The sequence below is a fragment of the Zophobas morio genome, unplaced genomic scaffold (genome assembly GCF_036711695.1).
Source record: "Zophobas morio isolate AGI-343-1 ecotype UQ-CSIRO unplaced genomic scaffold, CSIRO_AGI_Zmor_V1 ptg000016l, whole genome shotgun sequence".
Lineage (NCBI taxonomy): Eukaryota > Metazoa > Arthropoda > Insecta > Coleoptera > Tenebrionidae > Zophobas > Zophobas morio.
Window position 1 is genome coordinate 5521199 of NW_026972121.1, and position 17576 is coordinate 5538774.

Below are 17576 nucleotides of genomic sequence, written 5' to 3' on the forward strand. Positions count from 1 at the left end.
AAAATCGAAACCTTAAAAAAACTAAAAAATGAAAAATCGAGAAATTAAAGAATTGAAGAACAGCAATATCGAAACTCTCGAAAGTCAAGAAATGGGAAAGTCAAACCATCGATTAATTGAAAAATCGAAAAATTGACAGTTTAAAATGTCAAATTTGAAAAATTGAAAAAATCGAAAATTTGAAAAAACGACAATTGAAAAACAGAAAATCTAAAACCGGGAAGTCGAAAAATCGGATAAGAAATCGAAACTTTTGAAAAATTGAAATATGGAAGAGCTGAAATGAAAAATCGAGAAATCGAAAATTTTAAATATTGAAAAATTAAAATACCAAAAAATTGAGAAATCTAAAATTTAAAAATCGAAAAAGTCAAAAGTCGACACATCTAAAAATCCAGATATTTATTTTTTTGTCTTTTCAAGACATGCAAACTCTTCGAGTTTTCATTTTTAGATTTTCCAGTTTTCCATTTTCCAACTATTGGGTGTTGCAATTTTTAGATTTTGCAATTTTTCGATTTGCAATTTCACAAGTTTTCAGTTTTCCGATTTGCAATTTTCCGTTTCGGTTTTTTTTTTTATTTTTTCAATTTTTCGGTTTTTCAATGTTCTGGTTTTATAATTTTTCTTTTTTTCAGTGTGAAATTTGTCAGTTTTTGAATTTTTCAATTTTTCGGTTTGCGATTTTTGATTTGCAATTTTTCTAGATTTCATTTTAAATACATATGTAATAATGTCGTTTTTTTATTTTGCGACTTTAGAATTGTATAATTTTTCAATTATTGGAATTTATAACTTTTTCATTTTTATTCGATTTTCCAATTTTTTGGTTTAGATCTTTCATGTTACAGCTTTTCAATTTTCTAATTTTTCGATTTGATTTGTTTTTCCTTCTGTCCAAGTTTTCGATTTTTAGTTTTTCATTGTTTCAATTTTTCGTTTCGTCGGTTCTTCAATTTGCAATTTTTTGATTTTTCATTTTTTTGTTCCTTCAATTTTTCGATCTAAAATTTCTCGAATTTTCAATTTTTCATTTAGATTTTTATTTTATTTATTTTTACAAATGTTCAGTTTTTCAATGTTCCAATGTTATAATTTTTGTTTTCTTAATTTTTCGATTTGCAGTTTTTCAGTTTTTCATTCTTCACTTATCGAGTTTTCGTTTTCAAATTTATCAGTTTTTTGATTTTATAACTTTGGGATATTTCAATTTTTAGAATTTTCAATTTTTCGATTTGCAATTTTTGGTTTCGATTTTTTTATGTTCTTTATTTTTGCAGTTTTTAGGTTTTTCAGTGTTTGGATTTTATAATTTTTCGATTTGCAATTTTTCGATTTTCCAACTTTTTGATTTTTCAATTTTTTGCGATTTTAGAATTGTTTCATTTTTCAATTATGTATTGGATTTTATAACTTTTTCATTTACATATTAATTTTTGGATCTTGCAATGTTACAGATTTTCAATTTTATAATTTTTTCGAATCGATTCATTTTTTCTTCTTTCCAATTTTTCAATTTTTCGTTTCGTCAGTCCTTTGATTTGCAATTTTTCGGTTTTTCAGTTTTTTGTTTCTTCAGTTTTTCGATTTTGCAATTTTTCGATTTAAATTTTCTGGAGTTTTCAATTTTTAAAATTTTCGATTTGCGGCTTTCATTTTCATTTTTAATTGTCTGTATTTTTACAATTTTCCATTCTTCACTCCTAGACAAATATTTCAGTTTTTAGATTTTCCAACTCTTGGATGTTTCAATTTTGTAAAATTTGCTATTTTTCGATTTACAATTTCACAAATTTTCAATTTTTCGATTTGCAATTTTTTGTTTCGGTTTTTTTCATGTTCTTTATTTTATCCATTTTTCAGTTTTTCAGTGTTCTGAGTTTATAATTTTTCTTTTTTTCAACGTGAACTTTTTTCATTTTTTGGCTTTTCAATTTTTCGATTTGAAATTTTTCGTTTTTTAAGTTTTTCTAGATTTCGTTTTAAATATGTCATAATAATAATCTTTCCAATGTTGGAATTTTAGAATTTTCATTTTTTAATTTTCCAGTTTCGATTTTAAGTTTTCAATTTCTCGACGTTCAATTTTTTAATTACAGCTTTTCGATTTTACAATTTTTCGAAATTCCAATTTTTCGATTTTCTTTCTACGTTTTCGATTTTGCAATTTTTCGTTTTTTTAGATTTTCAATTTCTTATATTTTCCTGTCTTTACTTTTTCGATTTTCCAACTTTTCGAATCAGAGAAATGGAAAAATTGGAAATTGTAAAAACCGAAAACGTATAAAATGAAAACTTGGAAAAATCTAGAAATTGGAAATTAAGAACTAGAAAAATTGAAAAAACGAAAAATAGGTCGAAATCGAAAGATTAAAAATTAAAAATCGAAAAAGTGCAAAATGTGAAAATCGAAAAATTGAAAAATCGGAAAAGTAAAATAATCAACAAAACGAAAAATCCAGGAGTCAAAAATCGAAAAGTCGAAGAATAGAAATATTGAAAAATCCCAAAACTAAGATATCCAAAAACTCAAAAATGAAAGAAAAACTGAAAAATGTCAAACCTGAAAAATCCGAAAACTGAAATATCCAAAAACTGAGAAATTAAAAAATTGAAAAATTGAGAAATCGAAAAATCAAAAAAGTGAAGTTGAAAAATCGAAACCTGAAAAAATTGAAAAACCAAAAAATCTGAAAAATCAATTAATTGAAAAATCGACAAATAAAGAGTTTATAAAAGTCAAAAATTAAAAAATCGAAATATTAAAAATCGTAAAATTGAAGAGAAAAACTGAAAACCGAGAAATTGAAAAATTTCGAAACACTGAGAATTCGAAAGTTGAAACAGCAAGAAATTATAGGTTAGGATTTGTATCAGATCACGGATCATGGCTTATAAATCAAATCGTTTCAGGACGCTTAGAGTCGACATTGGCCTGAGTGCGTTCTGGTCTGTAGATCAAACAAGTTCTCAGACGACGAACTGTCATTCGTGTGACCTGAATTAAAGTGAAAATATTATAACATTTTTTCTATTGTAGTTAATTTTATTCCTAGTTAGAAACAAACACTGTTGCCAACATAAGTCGAGGAGTCCTCACCCGTCATTCAATTTAAACTATGACGCTTCTCTATGTTCTCTGATTTTATCATTTATTTCTTATAATTAATAAATAAATACATTAATACACTAGTTACAATTACGTTCCGTCCTCCGTGGAATGTCCCTCGTAAAACTCATTCAAAATACTAAAATGCTGAACAATACTAGGCGGCAAATCCCCAAAATGCACCCGACGTTGTACACAAGCGTTAAAATTGCGCAACGTCGTATAAAATATCTTCTCCTCCTTTTTTATCCAAGGTCGTCGATCGTCCTGCACTTGATATGGAGAAACATGTATATGTACATTAATACCTACAAAAACCAGTAAAACTCGACTCAAAAAAACCCACACTTACCAAAATTAGCTAAAGTTTGCAGCAATGGCTTCGACGTCACCCACGTGTTTTTCCCGCCACTGTGACCACCATCTAACCAAAACATATTCTTTATCCTTGACACAAACTCGTCTTTTTCTTTCATGGTACTAAACTCGTACAAACACTGATTTAGAACCACACACCCTTTACTGAACCCGATTATGGTTAAATCGTGGTTTAGCGGTTTGTTGACTTGGTTTCCAATGTTAGCGATTAACGTGTCGAGGTGTTGTAGGCAGTGGTGCATCTGGATGTGGTGAGGTACCCCACAGTTGCCACTCGGTACGAAATTTTGGAAACAACTGAATGTTTTGTATTCCATTCTGGAATGGCCGGATTAAGAAAAAACAAAAGTATTTATTTATTGGGTACTTTGATGGTCGAACTACAATAATGTGAGAATTGGGGAAAGTCGCCTGAAGGATTAAAGCCGTGTTGTCCAGGCTCCAGGTTACGTAGTTTTTGTTGTCGCGGTGCGATTCCATGCTTTCTTTGAAATCCTGGAAGAAATAGGGTGTGTAGCGAAAATTTGAGTTGGTAAGCCTGTCGTGAAATCGGAAATACCAACGTAAGCGTTAAAAGCATAGCCACCTCAAAACGTGATATTTTTTAATACCTGGATGTCTCCACCGAAGTACACCACCGTATCCTGTCCCTCATTCTGGAGTCTCGGTCCGCAGTAGACCACATCGTTCGACCTGTCTTGATATCCAGCAACCCCCAAAAGTCTCACTGGACCGGCTTTCTCCTCATCGATCATACCCACACGTGTACAATCTGGAACGAATCCAAAAATGTGCACACCCAAAAATAAAAAAACACCGAAATAGTCCCGTTTGAAAATCCACAACACCAAAAATGTTAATATTTTTAAATCGCGCCACTCCACCTCAAAACTCTTCTTCCTTGTACTTCCTGCAACACTCGAACATTCTAACCCTCGTATCCTCCAAGCACTGTCTGAAATCCTCCCGGAACTCCTCCACTTTCACCCTCACTTCCTCCCTCATCAAATTAAAACACATCGCCACCAACCCCAACCCCACTAAAATATAAATAAAATTGATAACCAATTTCGACTCGTTCCCATCTTTGGAAGCCGCCCCTGGCACGAAATCCCCCAAACCCAATTTACAAAGACTCGTAACGCAAAAGTAGGCGCTGTCTAGATACGTCCACTGTTCCCACGCCGAAAACATTAAAGCCCCTATTAAAACATAGCCACCCATGACCCACAAACACGCCGTCGTGGGTACCACAATCCTGCGCTGAATTTTTTCGTTCTTGCGGGTGCTGCATTCGTACAACCATGTGTACACCCATCGGAAACACCCAGCGAGGATTTCACCCATGTTTAAAAAATAGAGAACGTATAACGGGATTCCGATCACCGCATACACCACCGTTGCGAATTTCCCCCAACTGGTCTTCGGTACCAAATTCCCGTACCCAATCATCGTGATTATGCTCAAACAAAACATCAAGGCGGCCGGGAAAGTCCACTTAGTGTTGGAATCCGGACCATGGTACCCCTTTTTAATAACCACGACCATTTCGTTCTGGAAACTCCTCAGTTTTTCGTTCGTGTCCAGATAGAACGCCGTTTTGTTAAAAACGTTCCATCTTTCGGCCACGAACCACAGTTCTGTTGAATAGTTGCTCCGGATTTCGTTGACTGTGTCCCCTATCGTGTCGTTGTAGCGGGACTCGATTCGACTGAAGCCCACTGCGCCGATTATGGTGTAGCAAACCACCAAGGCCCCCACACCGACTTGGGAGCACATAAATGCGACGAATTTCCTCAAGTAGTCTTTGATTTTCTCGCGAGGGTCGATATCACTGGTCGAAGACTCTCTGCTGCGCAAGGAGCTGCGGAAATACCGACGTCTATTCATGGCGACGGTGACTGAACTATTGAGAATCATATGCGTCGGAGTTATTTCGAGATTTGCGTAAACTTGGACCGGTGCCAAAAGACAGCCAAGTCGCTGGACAAAAACCGATCAAATAAACTCGATGCGGATGTACGTTGGATGCTAATTAAACTTGATGAGTTTGCTTGTAAACAGTGTTGACTTTTACAACTTGTTTATGTCGTGATGAAGTACAACTTAACTGGGTTTTTCTGCGGAGAGGTGCACCGCGGAGGTGATTTATGAAGTGTTTGTTTAGTCTGGTTGTGTTCAATAAGGGGTACGACATAGCAACAATCGGAATAGTAATAATAATACAGAAAATACACAACCGGTTGTCTGTCTACGTAAATAAGAGACATACTAACCTGAAAATTGTAAATATTCGCTTAAAACTCGTACAAAAGTGCAGTCAACATTCTCGTCGAAAAGTAAACATAACCTCAATTTTCAGCCTAGTCGATTTTCGAAAAAGACGTACATGTGCGGCCCGGACGCACCAAGAATGTCGTGAATGTTGTGTTTCCAACGAAGAGGCAACTTTTGCGCTCCAGTAGTCGTTTTACCGCAAGAAAAAACATTTTTTTCAACTCGAATTGACAAGCATGAGTACCACCCCAACAACATACAACAATGGATTTTTTCCATCTGACATTTATTCAAAAACATCGAACAAAAACCCAATTAAGAACCAAACATTACATTAACATTTGTATTATTACATTCACAAAATTATTATCAGGTTGACTTATTTATTTTAAAGGTAGATTTATAAACTTGTCGCGACGTCGTTGGCATTGGGTTTTCAACCAATCAAAATCAAATTGCGGCGGTAGTGTGCAGCGCTGCCAACTTGAAGGAAAATCCCCTGAAGTAGGGGGGACATTTTTCTGGTTGACAGCAGTAATTCCACGAAAATTCAATTTTGATAGAGATAATGAGGTCTACTCGTTAAACCATTTATTAACCTGTTCACCGAAACCTTATATTTTAAATAGCTGCCATCTACACTGTAGCTTTCTGTCAGTACTTATGCATTGTTATAAAGAGAGTTCTCGATGTTTGAATCAACAAGATTTATTGCTATTCGTCTCAAAAACAGATCTTTTCACAACAAGAAAGGTAACCCATGATTAAAATGTTAAATTTTATGGTAAACTTTTGAAGGAAAGTATCGATTTTGCAATTAAGCTCCGCCCCTCGGCTTACGACAAATAAAAAAATCATTAGAATTGAGATAGGGCGAGTGGGAGGGGCTTATAATTTGCCTTTTTTTTATTAATACATATACATAGCCATCTTTTCATAACAAAAAATTACAAAATTGTTAAAATGGTGTATTCCTGCAAGGAAATATGGATTTAGTGATTTCGGGACAGAGCGTAATTGCAAAATCGGTATTTTCGTATACAAGTTTTCCATTTTTAACATGTTTTTGACTTTTTTCATGTTGTGAATGTTAAAACAAAAAGGCAAAATGTAATCCCGCCCACCCGCCCTATCTCAATTGTGATGATTTTTTTTTATTCGCCGTAAACTAAGGAGGAGGAGCTTAACTGCAAAATACTTGAATACTTTATAAGATGTTTTTGAGTATCAGGTTGTTTAAAGAATACTATGTATATTAAGAAAAAAAGGCAAAATATTAACCCCGCCCACCCACCCCATCCCTATTGTGATGATTTTTTTTTCTTAGAAACTCAAAACACGTTTAAAATAGTAAATTTTCAATTTTCGTAAGGATACATAGATTTGGCAATGAGGCTCCGCCCCTAGGTCTGCCAACGAATGAAAACTTAATTACGATTTAGATCAGGGCAGGTATAGGTTGAGCTTAATCTTTGGTTTAAATTTTTTTTTAATATACATATGTAACTAGTATTCTTTGAATAACATGATACTCAAAAATATGTCGTAATTTCTTATAGAGAAATAATAAGCATATTGCAGTTAAATTCCGCTCTTTTGGCTCTCGACGATAAAAAAAAAATCGTCACAATAGAGATAGGGTGGGTGGGTGGGGTTTACATTTTGCCCTTTTTCTTAATATATATGTCTTTTCGGAACAAGAAACTTAAAACATGTTTAAAATTGTAAATGCGTATAGGGAAATATCGATTTTGCAATTACGCTCCACCCCTCGGCCTGACAACGAATGAAAAATTCATCACGATTGAGATCGAGACGGATAGGTGGAGCTTATAGGCTCTAATGGTATTCTTTTTTATTTAAAACATTTAGTTTTCTTTTTATAACACGATTACATAAGAACATATTTCCCATAGTAATTTCTCGCAGAAAAAAAGTAGGATTTTTCAATTAAGCTCCGCCCCTCGGCTTACGACGAACAAAAAAAAAACACAAAAAATTAAAAACATGTTTTTAAGTATCGTGTTGTTCAAAGAATACATTGTATGTTAAGAAAAAAGGCAAAATATAAACCCCGCCCACCCACCCCATCTTTTTTTTATTCTTAGAAACTTAAAACATGTTCAAAATGGAAAATTTTTGTAAGGAAACATGGATTTTGCAATTAGGCTCCGCCCCAAAGTCTGCTAGGGCAGGTATGGGTTGGGCTTAGTCATTGGCTTTAATTTTTTTAATACATACCTAATAGTATTCTTTGAATAACACAATACTCAAAAATATATCTTACATGGTAATTTGTTATAGAGAAATAATAAGGATTTTGCAATTAAATTCTGCTCCTTTGGCTCTCGACGATAAAAAAAAATCATCGCATTTGAGATAGAGCGAGTGGGCGGGACTTATATTTTGCCTTTTTTTCTTAATATACGTAGCCGTCTTTTCAGGATGAGAAACTTAAAACATGCTTACAATGGTAAATTCTTGTTGATAAATAGGGACCTTGCAATTAAGGCCCGCCCCTTGATCTGACAACGAATGAAAAATTCATCACGATTGAGATTGAGACGGATGGGTGGGGCTTATAGGCTCTTTTGGTATTCTTTTTTAATTAAAACATTAATTAGTTTTCTCTGTATAACACGATTACATAAGAACATATTTCACATGGTAATTTCTCGCAGAAAAATAAGGACTTTTCAATTAAGCTCCGCCCCTCAGCTTACGACGAACAAAAAAAACCATTAGACTTGAGATAGGGCGGGTGGGCGGGGCTTATATTTTGCCTTTTCTTTTCTTAATATACCTAGCCATCTTTTCATTACAAAAACTTAAGAAAAGTCTACACATATTAAAACAAAAAGGTAAAATGTAAACCCGCCCACCCGCCCTATCTCAATTGTGATGATTTTTTTTATTCGCCGTGAACTAAGTGGGAGGAGCTTAACTGCAAAATCCTTGAATACTTTACCAGAAATTAAAAACATGTTTTAATGTGGGCCGGTTGCATAAACGCAAATCAAATTTAATCTCTGATTAAGAACAATTGTAACTATGATAATAACAATCTCTTGAAATACTTTTTTTGTTTCTTTTTAGAACTTTATATTTATTGTTGGTTATTTTCATTAAGTGATATAATTATTGCCCTGATATAAAATTTTTCTCTTTTGCATATAAGTAAGCTTGTAATGTTTGCAAATTTTGGTAATTTTTTGTAAAAGTAAGCAAAATCTAGCTTTTTTCTAGTTTTATGAGGAGACAGTAACCCCGCCCGCCCACCCCTTCATCATTCGAAAGACGACTCTTATCATTGTTCAGTTCTATCTTAGCAAGTTTTAGCCCCGCCCACCCACCCTCTGTTTTCTTAGAAGGTATGTAGTTTGCCACAATCAGTCTTATCGTAGCAAGTACTAGCTGAGATAAAATTCATTTTGGCAAATGAAATAGCCTCAAAATAAGAGAGGGTGGGTGGGCGGGGCTAGTAGCTCCTGAGATAAGACTGATTTTGGCAGACGAGATACCCTCTACGAAAAGACAGGGCGGGTGGGCGGGGCCAGTACCTGCTAAGGTAACGGTGACTTTGGCAAATACGACATGTCTTGTGTATTTTATTCCTGATTTCTTATGAAATCTGACTCTGACACTCTGCATATTAAAGAAATTTCTTGATATTTAAATGAATTCATCGTACACTAAATAAACCTCTATGAGATTTTATTATTTAATTCTGTCTTCCTTTACTGATTCTCTTGAAATACTTTTTTTGTTTCTTTTTAGAAATTTATATTTATTGTTAGTTTTTCTCAGAGTGATATAATTATTGACCTGATATTAAATTTTTCTTTTTTGCATATAATTGCATTGCTTGTAATGTTTCCAAATTTCGATCAATTTTTGTAAACTGTGATGATTTTTCTTTACAGAAATAAGGATTTTGGAGTTAAGCTCCGCCTTCTTGGCTCACAACGAATAAAAAAATCATCACAATCGAGGTAGGGTGGGTGGGCGGTGCTACATATTGCCTTTTATTTTTCTTAATATATGTAGATTTATTTCGACAACAAGAAACTTTAAAACATGTCTAAAATGATAAATTTTTGTAGTAATCAACTCCACTTTTCTTTTACAACCACTTTAAATACTGCAAAAGTTGAACTTCAAAGTTACCATCAACGGCAACATCAACAGCAGGTTTATAAGTCCGACTTAACATCCAATTTTTCGTTCCAGAAAGGCTTGTTCCCGTAAAATGCACGTACGCCACTGGAAGAGGTTCTAGTGGCTTCTAAATATCTGGTGACTTTAACACCTCAGTTTGACCAACATTACAATGACATTTCTGACAGTTACATTTTTGAATTATGATTGTTGATTTATGACATCTCAATCTGATCTTTACGTTCCGAAAAAGTACCAATGGACTCTTTTTACGGGGCACCACGGCAGCCCCCACCTCTTCCAACTATAAATCCAGTAAGACTAACCTCCCAATTGACCATCTAAACCAACCACTTTGTCGTAGATTCAACGCATTCCTTTAGTTCCTGAAGTCTCGATTATCGACAACTCGGCTTTTCCGACGTCTCGAAAAACATTCGATTTTAATGGTGCCACAAGACCCAACAGTGATTCGTTCATTCACATGAAAAAACACGTGCGCTTCAAGAACCACCACAATGAACCAACTCTCGGGAAAGAAAATTTGCCACAAACACTTAAGGCAGTGCCGGATTTGAATGGCAAGACTTTCAAGCAAATTTATATGGCGAATGTGCCAGACAGGCATTTAGATTTGAGTATTTTTGAATCTCCCAAACGACATAATTTAGTTGAGCCCCCTAAAGAAAATACTGAAAGAAACAATTGGCAATTAAGTAAACAATGTGATAGCTTTGTTAATGTGACACCCACAATGTGCAATCCGCAATTTAACGACCTGACGTTAAAGAGTATTGAAAATACAACCTCAAACACAAATTGGAGACCCAGAGACCAGAATTTATTCACAACGAGTTCAGATCGCGTCAATTTGACACAAACCCACAGAAATAAAACGCAGCACTGTACAGAAATCTGCACCCAAACTGAGCCCCAAAATTACGACAAATGCACTGACATTGCAACCCCCAGTGATGAACCCACTCTAAAAGATCTGTACCGACTAATCCAACAACAAAATGAACAAATCATGAATTTGCAACACCAAGTGAATAGTTTGAAGACAAGTCAACAACATGAAGTTGATGATACAATTCCAAGACCTTTTTTGAAAGACTTGAACAGTCCAAGCAAAAAGAGTTTATTTTCGTTTGGTGTTAAAGCCACAAGTGTGGAATTTTCGTTTCGAGCGCCACACAAACTGCGCAAAAATGAGTTTGTGGAACCCAAAATCCAGGAGATTGAGGAGTGTGATAATAGTACTAGTAACCAGAGTAATTCTTTGCATTTAAATGAATCTTTTGAGGTGAAAAGTGGATATGTTAGTAATGTACAAAGTATAGCAATTGAAATGGGTGATTATCAGAATTCAGAGTGAGTTATTTAAAGAGAGTTATGAATATTTAATAATTGTTTTTTTTTAGTGAGGAAGGTGAAGGCGAAGAGGGCGAAATTCAACTTTCATTGTGCAATGATATTATGGTAAGGATTTGTCAACAAAATTGAAATATTTTGACTTAAACAATTCCAGAATCAAGTCACCAATGTTTTAAAAAATGCCCAGAAATACTCAGAGTGTGGACAAGCTCCTGCCAACAATTTTGGACAAACGTTACATAATAATTTGTCCCCTATTCAAGAAGCGAGTGAAGTCACTAGGTATGTCACAAGTCGAATTAAATTAAAAATTAATTTTTAATAATTTAGAAACACGGACATTGATGTGGAAAATTGTAGCGAATCTGAGGTAAGTTACGCCGTCCAGCAGCTCCTAATGAAGTATTTACCATCTGAAAAATTACCAAACGTTTCCAACAAACCTAAACTGCCGACCCTAAAACTGAAACCATCCAACAAAGAAATGTCTTTTGCCACGCTCCAGTACTTGAAGAAGTACAACCTTATTGACAATACAAGTAAGCCTTTTGTTTATTAATTCAACAACAATAATAATAATTTGTCTTTGTAGAGAATGTTGATCAAGCTAAAAAATTACCAGTTGCAGACCCCAAAATATTAAACTTGACAGCACTGAAAATGCAACGCAAGCATCTGTAGGTTTATTAGCAACAAAACGTAGTTCGAGTATTCTATTTTTATATTTACAAATAAATACTAATTGACTAGTACCTTCCTACGATTTATATATTGAAAGACTCCCCACAGCCGCACGTTCCTTTGATGTTGGGATTATTAAAAACAAATTCTGAACTTAGCTTATTTTCTACATAGTCCATCTCAGTACCTAAAAGCGTGAGTTGTGCTTTTTTATCAATGAAAACGCGAACTCCATCTTGCACGACTTCTTCGTCCATTTTGTCTTTACTTTCCACATAGTCTAAAGTGTACGACAACCCATTACAACCCCTCTGTCGCACCCCAATTCTCAACCCTATCTACAAACACAAATCAGTTAAATATAGTTGAACACACTTACGTATTGTCAGTACATAGTTGTCGTGCCCTGTGAGAATTTGTTTGACTCGATTAACCGCTGCCGGGGTCTGTAATCACAAAATAATATAACATAACCTCAAAATCGATATGGTGTTTTACCAGGATAAGCGCCGCTCGCGTCGGGGCCAACTTCCTGTTCTTCATAGCCCTCACTGTGGCCGTTGCGACCACCCTAGTTGCCATTTTTGTATTTTTTCTGAATTTATGGAAAAATTTCAAGAATTTGTCAATGTTCAAAAGTGCGAATAAACAGGTACCAACCTAAGCAAAAGTTACTAGGTCGCACTAAATAATTCTTAAAATAATCACAATTTACTCGAAATGGTACCCTTTTTTGATTAATTCGGGCTTCGAGACGTAAATGTGGTAAATATTGTTGCGAAATAACACAAAGTGATTATTTTTTAGCCAAAAAGTTTGACGTGTTTAGCGCTGACCAATCGAAACGGGGCACAGGGCCGGATTTTAAATTTTGCACGACTTGCGATGCGTTGTAATTCGATTATATAAGGGTGATTAGTGCGTTTAGATAAGAATAACAATGATGAGTTTTATTTATATAAATGAGGTAACGTTATTAAACGTTGAAATGTTTTTGGACAGGGGCGTATTAGGGTTTTGTCGTGGAAAATATGTTAAACTTCCAGAAACCTTTATTATCAAATAAAATCACAATAAATGCTTATTTTATCCAAAATATATAAATTACTATGGTTGCGACAGAATCCAGTGTCGATGTATCTATTGATTGTAGATATACATGGGCAATAAATTACAACATAAATAACACAAATATGGATACGTCAACATCGTTTTAAATATCTCACATATATTTATATATTCATATAATCTATACTGCGAATAAAAAAAATACATCATTACTAAATAAAAAAGTAGTCATCAGTATATCGACGAGACAAAATAAAACCGTTGTCATGAAAAAGAGCAACTAAAACACGGAGTATTTGTGCGTTCTTTATTGCTAAAAGGCGAAAAGGCAGTTAAAATGCTCTATTTGTTATGACCCGTAGTAAAACCGGCCCGAAGAAAGGTCGGCCAGTACAACACAAAGAACTCTGAACAATTAGTCTAAATATAAAGATAATGTCTTTTCTTTTTCAACATTGATTAATAACAACTAACAGACACACACTGGTTATGAAATAATTTTGCTCTCTATTTAAGACAATCACATGGCACGATAAGGCCCTTGCATTTTTAAATATTGTATAACAAGCGACGGCCCTCCTGCGACGATTTCAGCAGGAATTTGCGACAACGGACAATTCTCTATACTCATGATTTGTAAATTTAGGCACAACGCCAACTCGAAGGGCAGATTGTGCAAAGAGGGGTTATCGTTCACGTACAAAGACTCTAAATTTTCAAGTGTGCCGATCTCCTCGGGCAGAAAAGCCAGATTGTTTTCGCCTACGCTGAGAAAAACTAGGTTCGATAGGTGGCCTATAGCTCTCGGTAAGCAAGTTAATTGGTTGCTTTGGACTATTAGCCTTTGAAGCTCGGTTAAATACCCTATTTCGTTCGGTAGTTGCTCGAGACGGTTCTCCTCTAAGTCTAATACTCGCAGCTTTCGCAGATTGCCAATACTGGGGGGAACGCGCCGGAGGAGGTTGTTCGATAATACTAGAACCTCGAGGCATTGCAGCGACTGGATATCGTCCGGTAATTTACTCAATTGGTTTGTACCTAGGTTCAGTTCGACCATATTTACCCAACTACCTATGTCTAAAGGTAAAGAAGTGAGCTGGTTTTCTTTCATGTTTAACTTCGTGAGGTGTTTTGCTCGCGAGAAAATCCCGTACGGGATTTTATCGATTTGATTGTGTTCTAAGTTGATCGAGTCGACGTTGGTGAACTGCGACGGGCCCCCTGACGGGAACGCCGAAAAACTATTTCTTGATAACGTAATACTAGTCAGTTCGTTTAAGCTCGACAGGAGCTTCTCTGGTAGTTGCGAAATCGCGTTACCTTCGACGTTGAATTCGTCCATGTGCCTACAATTACTCAGAGTTGACGGGACCGAACTCAACCGATTGTAACGCAACCCTAACCGAGTCAACTGTTGCAAATTCCCTATCGACTCCGGAATATCCAAAAGCTCGTTATGTTGTAAATCTAACGTGGAAAGATTAACACACTGCCCGATTTCCTCAGGCAAGTGCTCGAGATGATTGTGAGACACATCAAACGTGACCAAATTCACCAATTGCCCGATTCCCGCCGGTAACTCCTTGATTTTATTCTCGCGCAAACTGAGCATGGTCAACGACGTGAGAAACCTAATCTCGTCGTCGACAAACCGGATCCTATTGAACCTCAAAAACAACGTAGTCAAAGACGTGAGTTTGTACACCACGTCCGGAATATCATTGAGTTTGTTGTGCCTCAAATCTAATACTTTCAACGACTTCAAACTAACTAAAGAATCAGGCAAGCTAGTTAAAGAATTCTCACTTAAAGCTAGAGTTTGCAGATTTGTCAAGCACCCGATTTCCAGGGGCAAATACACCAACTTGTTACCGTACAAATACAGCTCGGACAAGTGTATCAAATCCCGCACCGTCGGCGGCAAATACGTGATGTTCGACTTACTTAAATCTAACCGCTTCACACCCTCGTCGCGACACCGCAGAAACTCCTTCGCCACATCCAAGTCGGCCTGAATCGGCTTGTTCTTCTTCGCCGTGGGCTTGGGCTTGTTGGACTCGGGGTGCTTCACCGTCACCACCTTCGGGCGCGTGATGTCGCCCCCCAGGGACCCCGACGAGTACTTCTTCTGCTTCACGCTCTCCAAAACACCTGATGATTCAGCTTCCGGCATCTCTGATTCTGGCAGACATGTATTGGTAGAAGGTTGAGTCATTCCGTCGGTTCAGACGTGATTTTTACAACTGATCGATTTGAGCGTCTTCATTACACACTGGAAATTCGCGATTAGGGTTGGGGTTTCCACGCCGGACTTACCCACTTTTCGGTGTATATTCCCTCGACATTTTCGCTTTTGTTTGGTTTGAGCTTATCCGTGAAGGTTAAAAGGGGTGGAAGGACTTCTGGGTGAAGACAGCTGCCGGTGCCGCCGCCCTCAAAATCGTAAACACAACATCAAACACGAAATGGGTGGTTGGTGGGACGCGCACGCCGCTGCAGGTGGAGCGCCGATTGGGGGCGATTTCGGGCTGCGGGGCTCGATGCGAGGAGTTTTAGCCGAGAAATTGCTATTTTTGTGGTTTTAATTTGTTGTTCGTTTTTCACAAAGCGTTGCCATTTTCACGCATAACTGTCACTTTTTGGAGTGGTCGTTCGGTAGGGTGTCACTCCGACGGCGCTGTCACTTGAATTTTCGCGAGGATTTTAACGCGAAAATGCGTTGTTTCGAAATATTGGTAGTTTGTGCTATCTCAGAATAATGCACAGATTATTAGTTTATTTTATTATTAATCTTTGAGAGATTTCCATCGACTTTGGAGTACTCCGTGCTCGCTATGAACTTTGGAACGACTATCTCAGACATTTATCAGTTTGCCAGAGACGGACTAAAAATTATTACCCTAGAAATACCGGCTTTACAGTAGCGGTCATTTCTACGGAACCACTCGATAAAAAGTCAAGTTGGTAGCCCTGTCATCTAGTACTTTAGGTCGAACGCGGTTGGTAGCGGTAGTTTATATGACAATCGAAACTAGCACAACACGAATGTTTCGGTTGCCCTCAGCTATGCCGCACTGTATCCCGTGCAGGCTGTATGTTCTGTTCATCTATTTATTAAAATAAAATATCTACATTGACAATGGGACCATTCAACCTGTCAAATTTTTGACACATATGTTTTCCCCCAGAAACCCGTCAAGGTCACTTACACCAAACAAACTTTGAAAATTTACACTAGGGAGTGGTTCTATAGAAAAGATCGCGACTTTATGTGTTTCTTTATTTCCGCAGGCAACGTTATTTTAATTACACACCTGAAATTAATTATTGCCTGTATTCATTATCAACTCCTTCATTTTTCTAAATACTTTACAATGTCAAATTCAATAAGGTTATAAAAACGTCATTATCTTGCTAATGACAGTTGACAGCCCAAAACACAAACAAAAATATCATATTAAAGTCTTCTTTGCTCCACGTTTGCCACCAACGAGCGAATTTCATGAATTTTGTGCAACTTTGCTGACTCTAAATATTTGAATTCTTTGGCCTTGATCGTTGATCCTCAGCAAGAACCACGGGAAGGTCTGGAACAGGTCTTGCCAAGAATGGAAAGGGCTAGGATTTGTTAATGAGTATTTTTCTGTCATTTAAAAAAAATACGATGTAAATAGTCTATGCTTTATTGTCATAATAATTGTCACTTTTAAAAAATAAATTTTGACATACGTCATCAATGGCCGTGGTCATCATCCACATTCCAGTCTACGTCAAAATGACAAACATGGCAAATTTGAGGTTATAAGTACGTAAAGCCTGTTTTAGAGCTTATGTCACTAGAATGACAGAACTGCCCAAGATTTTGTGGCCGAAACTGTACAATAGAAATACAATATACAAGACAGGTGCAATCTAGATGCGATACAGCTACAATACAGGATATAGTACCGATACAGATACACTATAGATACAGATACAGATACACTATAGACTACTTTTAAGCCGAAACGAAGCTCCGAATGTTCCGCTGTTGCTGCCACCAGACCGAAATCAAAACTGAAGTAACTGAACACAAAGGATCGAAAAAACTTGACTTTTGCTCAGGTGGCTTACATGACAATAACGTCATCGTACGTCACGATGAGATTACAAGAATTATTTTTCATGTTTCGGCCGGAAAATTGTACATCTTTGGAGTTAATTGAATTGTTTGTAATTAATAACTTCATGTTAGTAGCAAAACGGTTTTCGGTTTAATTAAACATATTAATACTTATCGTATTTAAACAGTAAGAAATTGGTCGAAAGTTATTTCGACAGAACTTCCCTCGCCCCTGAAATGCAATAAAACAAATCCACCTTTTTCGAAAAACTTTAAAATTTTATTATGCGAATTTTATTTTTTATGAGAATCTTTATAAGTTAAAATTTTGTGATGACGTCATCAATTTTTTGGGAGGGTTTAAACGAATTAATTTTGCTTGACGATTTACCATGATTACGACAACCTTAAAATATTTATAACATT

The 17576-nt window shown here is 36.0% G+C and overlaps 5 protein-coding genes across 6 annotated transcripts; 1 reads left to right on the forward strand and 4 right to left on the reverse strand.

Moving 5' to 3' along the window:
* Nucleotides 1–3126: 3126 nt before the first annotated feature.
* On the reverse strand, nt 3127–6014 carry LOC135129621 (mitochondrial protein C2orf69 homolog). 2 transcript variants are annotated; one of them, XM_064056818.1, is made up of 5 exons: nt 5877–6014; nt 4099–4259; nt 3855–3982; nt 3462–3805; nt 3127–3417 (listed from the first exon to the last, which is right to left on the reverse strand). In XM_064056818.1, exons 1-5 carry the CDS (start codon nt 5974–5976, stop codon nt 3200–3202), a joined length of 951 nt encoding a protein of 316 aa, XP_063912888.1. In that variant the 5' UTR covers nt 5977–6014; the 3' UTR covers nt 3127–3199. The 2 variants fall into 2 exon arrangements, with proteins under 2 accessions (XP_063912888.1, XP_063912889.1); XM_064056819.1 differs by having other exon boundaries at nt 5764–5969.
* On the reverse strand, nt 4250–5756 carry LOC135129620 (potassium channel subfamily K member 15). The gene has a single exon (XM_064056817.1). The coding sequence runs from the start codon at nt 5405–5407 to the stop codon at nt 4373–4375; it is 1035 nt and encodes a 344-aa protein (XP_063912887.1). The 5' UTR covers nt 5408–5756; the 3' UTR covers nt 4250–4372.
* Nucleotides 6015–10090: 4076 nt separating the features above from the next.
* Nucleotides 10091–12051, forward strand: LOC135129626 (uncharacterized). Its single transcript, XM_064056838.1, has 6 exons — nt 10091–10237; nt 10287–11296; nt 11347–11404; nt 11454–11581; nt 11630–11838; nt 11892–12051. Exons 1-6 carry the CDS (start codon nt 10181–10183, stop codon nt 11978–11980), a joined length of 1551 nt encoding a protein of 516 aa, XP_063912908.1. The 5' UTR covers nt 10091–10180; the 3' UTR covers nt 11981–12051.
* LOC135129630 (iron-sulfur cluster assembly 1 homolog, mitochondrial) lies at nt 11968–12803 on the reverse strand. Its single transcript, XM_064056841.1, has 4 exons — nt 12641–12803; nt 12479–12575; nt 12373–12426; nt 11968–12318 (listed from the first exon to the last, which is right to left on the reverse strand). The coding sequence occupies exons 2-4, from the start codon at nt 12560–12562 to the stop codon at nt 12064–12066; spliced, it is 393 nt and encodes a 130-aa protein (XP_063912911.1). The 5' UTR covers nt 12563–12575; nt 12641–12803; the 3' UTR covers nt 11968–12063.
* A 211-nt stretch (nt 12804–13014) lies between these two features.
* On the reverse strand, nt 13015–15850 carry LOC135129622 (leucine-rich repeat protein soc-2 homolog). The gene is made up of 2 exons (XM_064056820.1): nt 15369–15850; nt 13015–15320 (listed from the first exon to the last, which is right to left on the reverse strand). Exon 2 carries the CDS (start codon nt 15261–15263, stop codon nt 13569–13571), a length of 1695 nt encoding a protein of 564 aa, XP_063912890.1. The 5' UTR covers nt 15264–15320; nt 15369–15850; the 3' UTR covers nt 13015–13568.
* Nucleotides 15851–17576: the final 1726 nt, after the last annotated feature.

What these genes read in the sequence shown, in the direction of transcription:
- LOC135129620 (XM_064056817.1), bottom strand. Translation starts at nt 5,407, where the DNA reads ATGATTCTCAATAGTTCAGTCACCGTCGCCATGAATAGACGTCGGTAT.
- LOC135129621 (XM_064056818.1), bottom strand. Translation starts at nt 5,976, where the DNA reads ATGTTTTTTCTTGCGGTAAAACGACTACTGGAGCGCAAAAGTTGCCTC. An exon ending in ATTGTAGTTCGACCATCAAA is followed by an intron (nt 3,806 to 3,854) that starts GTACCCAATAAA and finishes CGGCCATTCCAG; the next exon opens with AATGGAATACAAAACATTCA. An exon ending in GCAAACTTTAGCTAATTTTG is followed by an intron (nt 3,418 to 3,461) that starts GTAAGTGTGGGT and finishes TGGTTTTTGTAG; the next exon opens with GTATTAATGTACATATACAT.
- LOC135129626 (XM_064056838.1), top strand. Translation starts at nt 10,181, where the DNA reads ATGGACTCTTTTTACGGGGCACCACGGCAGCCCCCACCTCTTCCAACT. An exon ending in CTCTTCCAACTATAAATCCA is followed by an intron (nt 10,238 to 10,286) that starts GTAAGACTAACC and finishes ACTTTGTCGTAG; the next exon opens with ATTCAACGCATTCCTTTAGT. An exon ending in GGTGATTATCAGAATTCAGA is followed by an intron (nt 11,297 to 11,346) that starts GTGAGTTATTTA and finishes GTTTTTTTTTAG; the next exon opens with TGAGGAAGGTGAAGGCGAAG.
- LOC135129630 (XM_064056841.1), bottom strand. Translation starts at nt 12,562, where the DNA reads ATGGCAACTAGGGTGGTCGCAACGGCCACAGTGAGGGCTATGAAGAAC. An exon ending in CGCGAGCGGCGCTTATCCTG is followed by an intron (nt 12,427 to 12,478) that starts GTAAAACACCAT and finishes TTGTGATTACAG; the next exon opens with ACCCCGGCAGCGGTTAATCG. An exon ending in TCACAGGGCACGACAACTAT is followed by an intron (nt 12,319 to 12,372) that starts GTACTGACAATA and finishes TTGTGTTTGTAG; the next exon opens with ATAGGGTTGAGAATTGGGGT.
- LOC135129622 (XM_064056820.1), bottom strand. Translation starts at nt 15,263, where the DNA reads ATGACTCAACCTTCTACCAATACATGTCTGCCAGAATCAGAGATGCCG.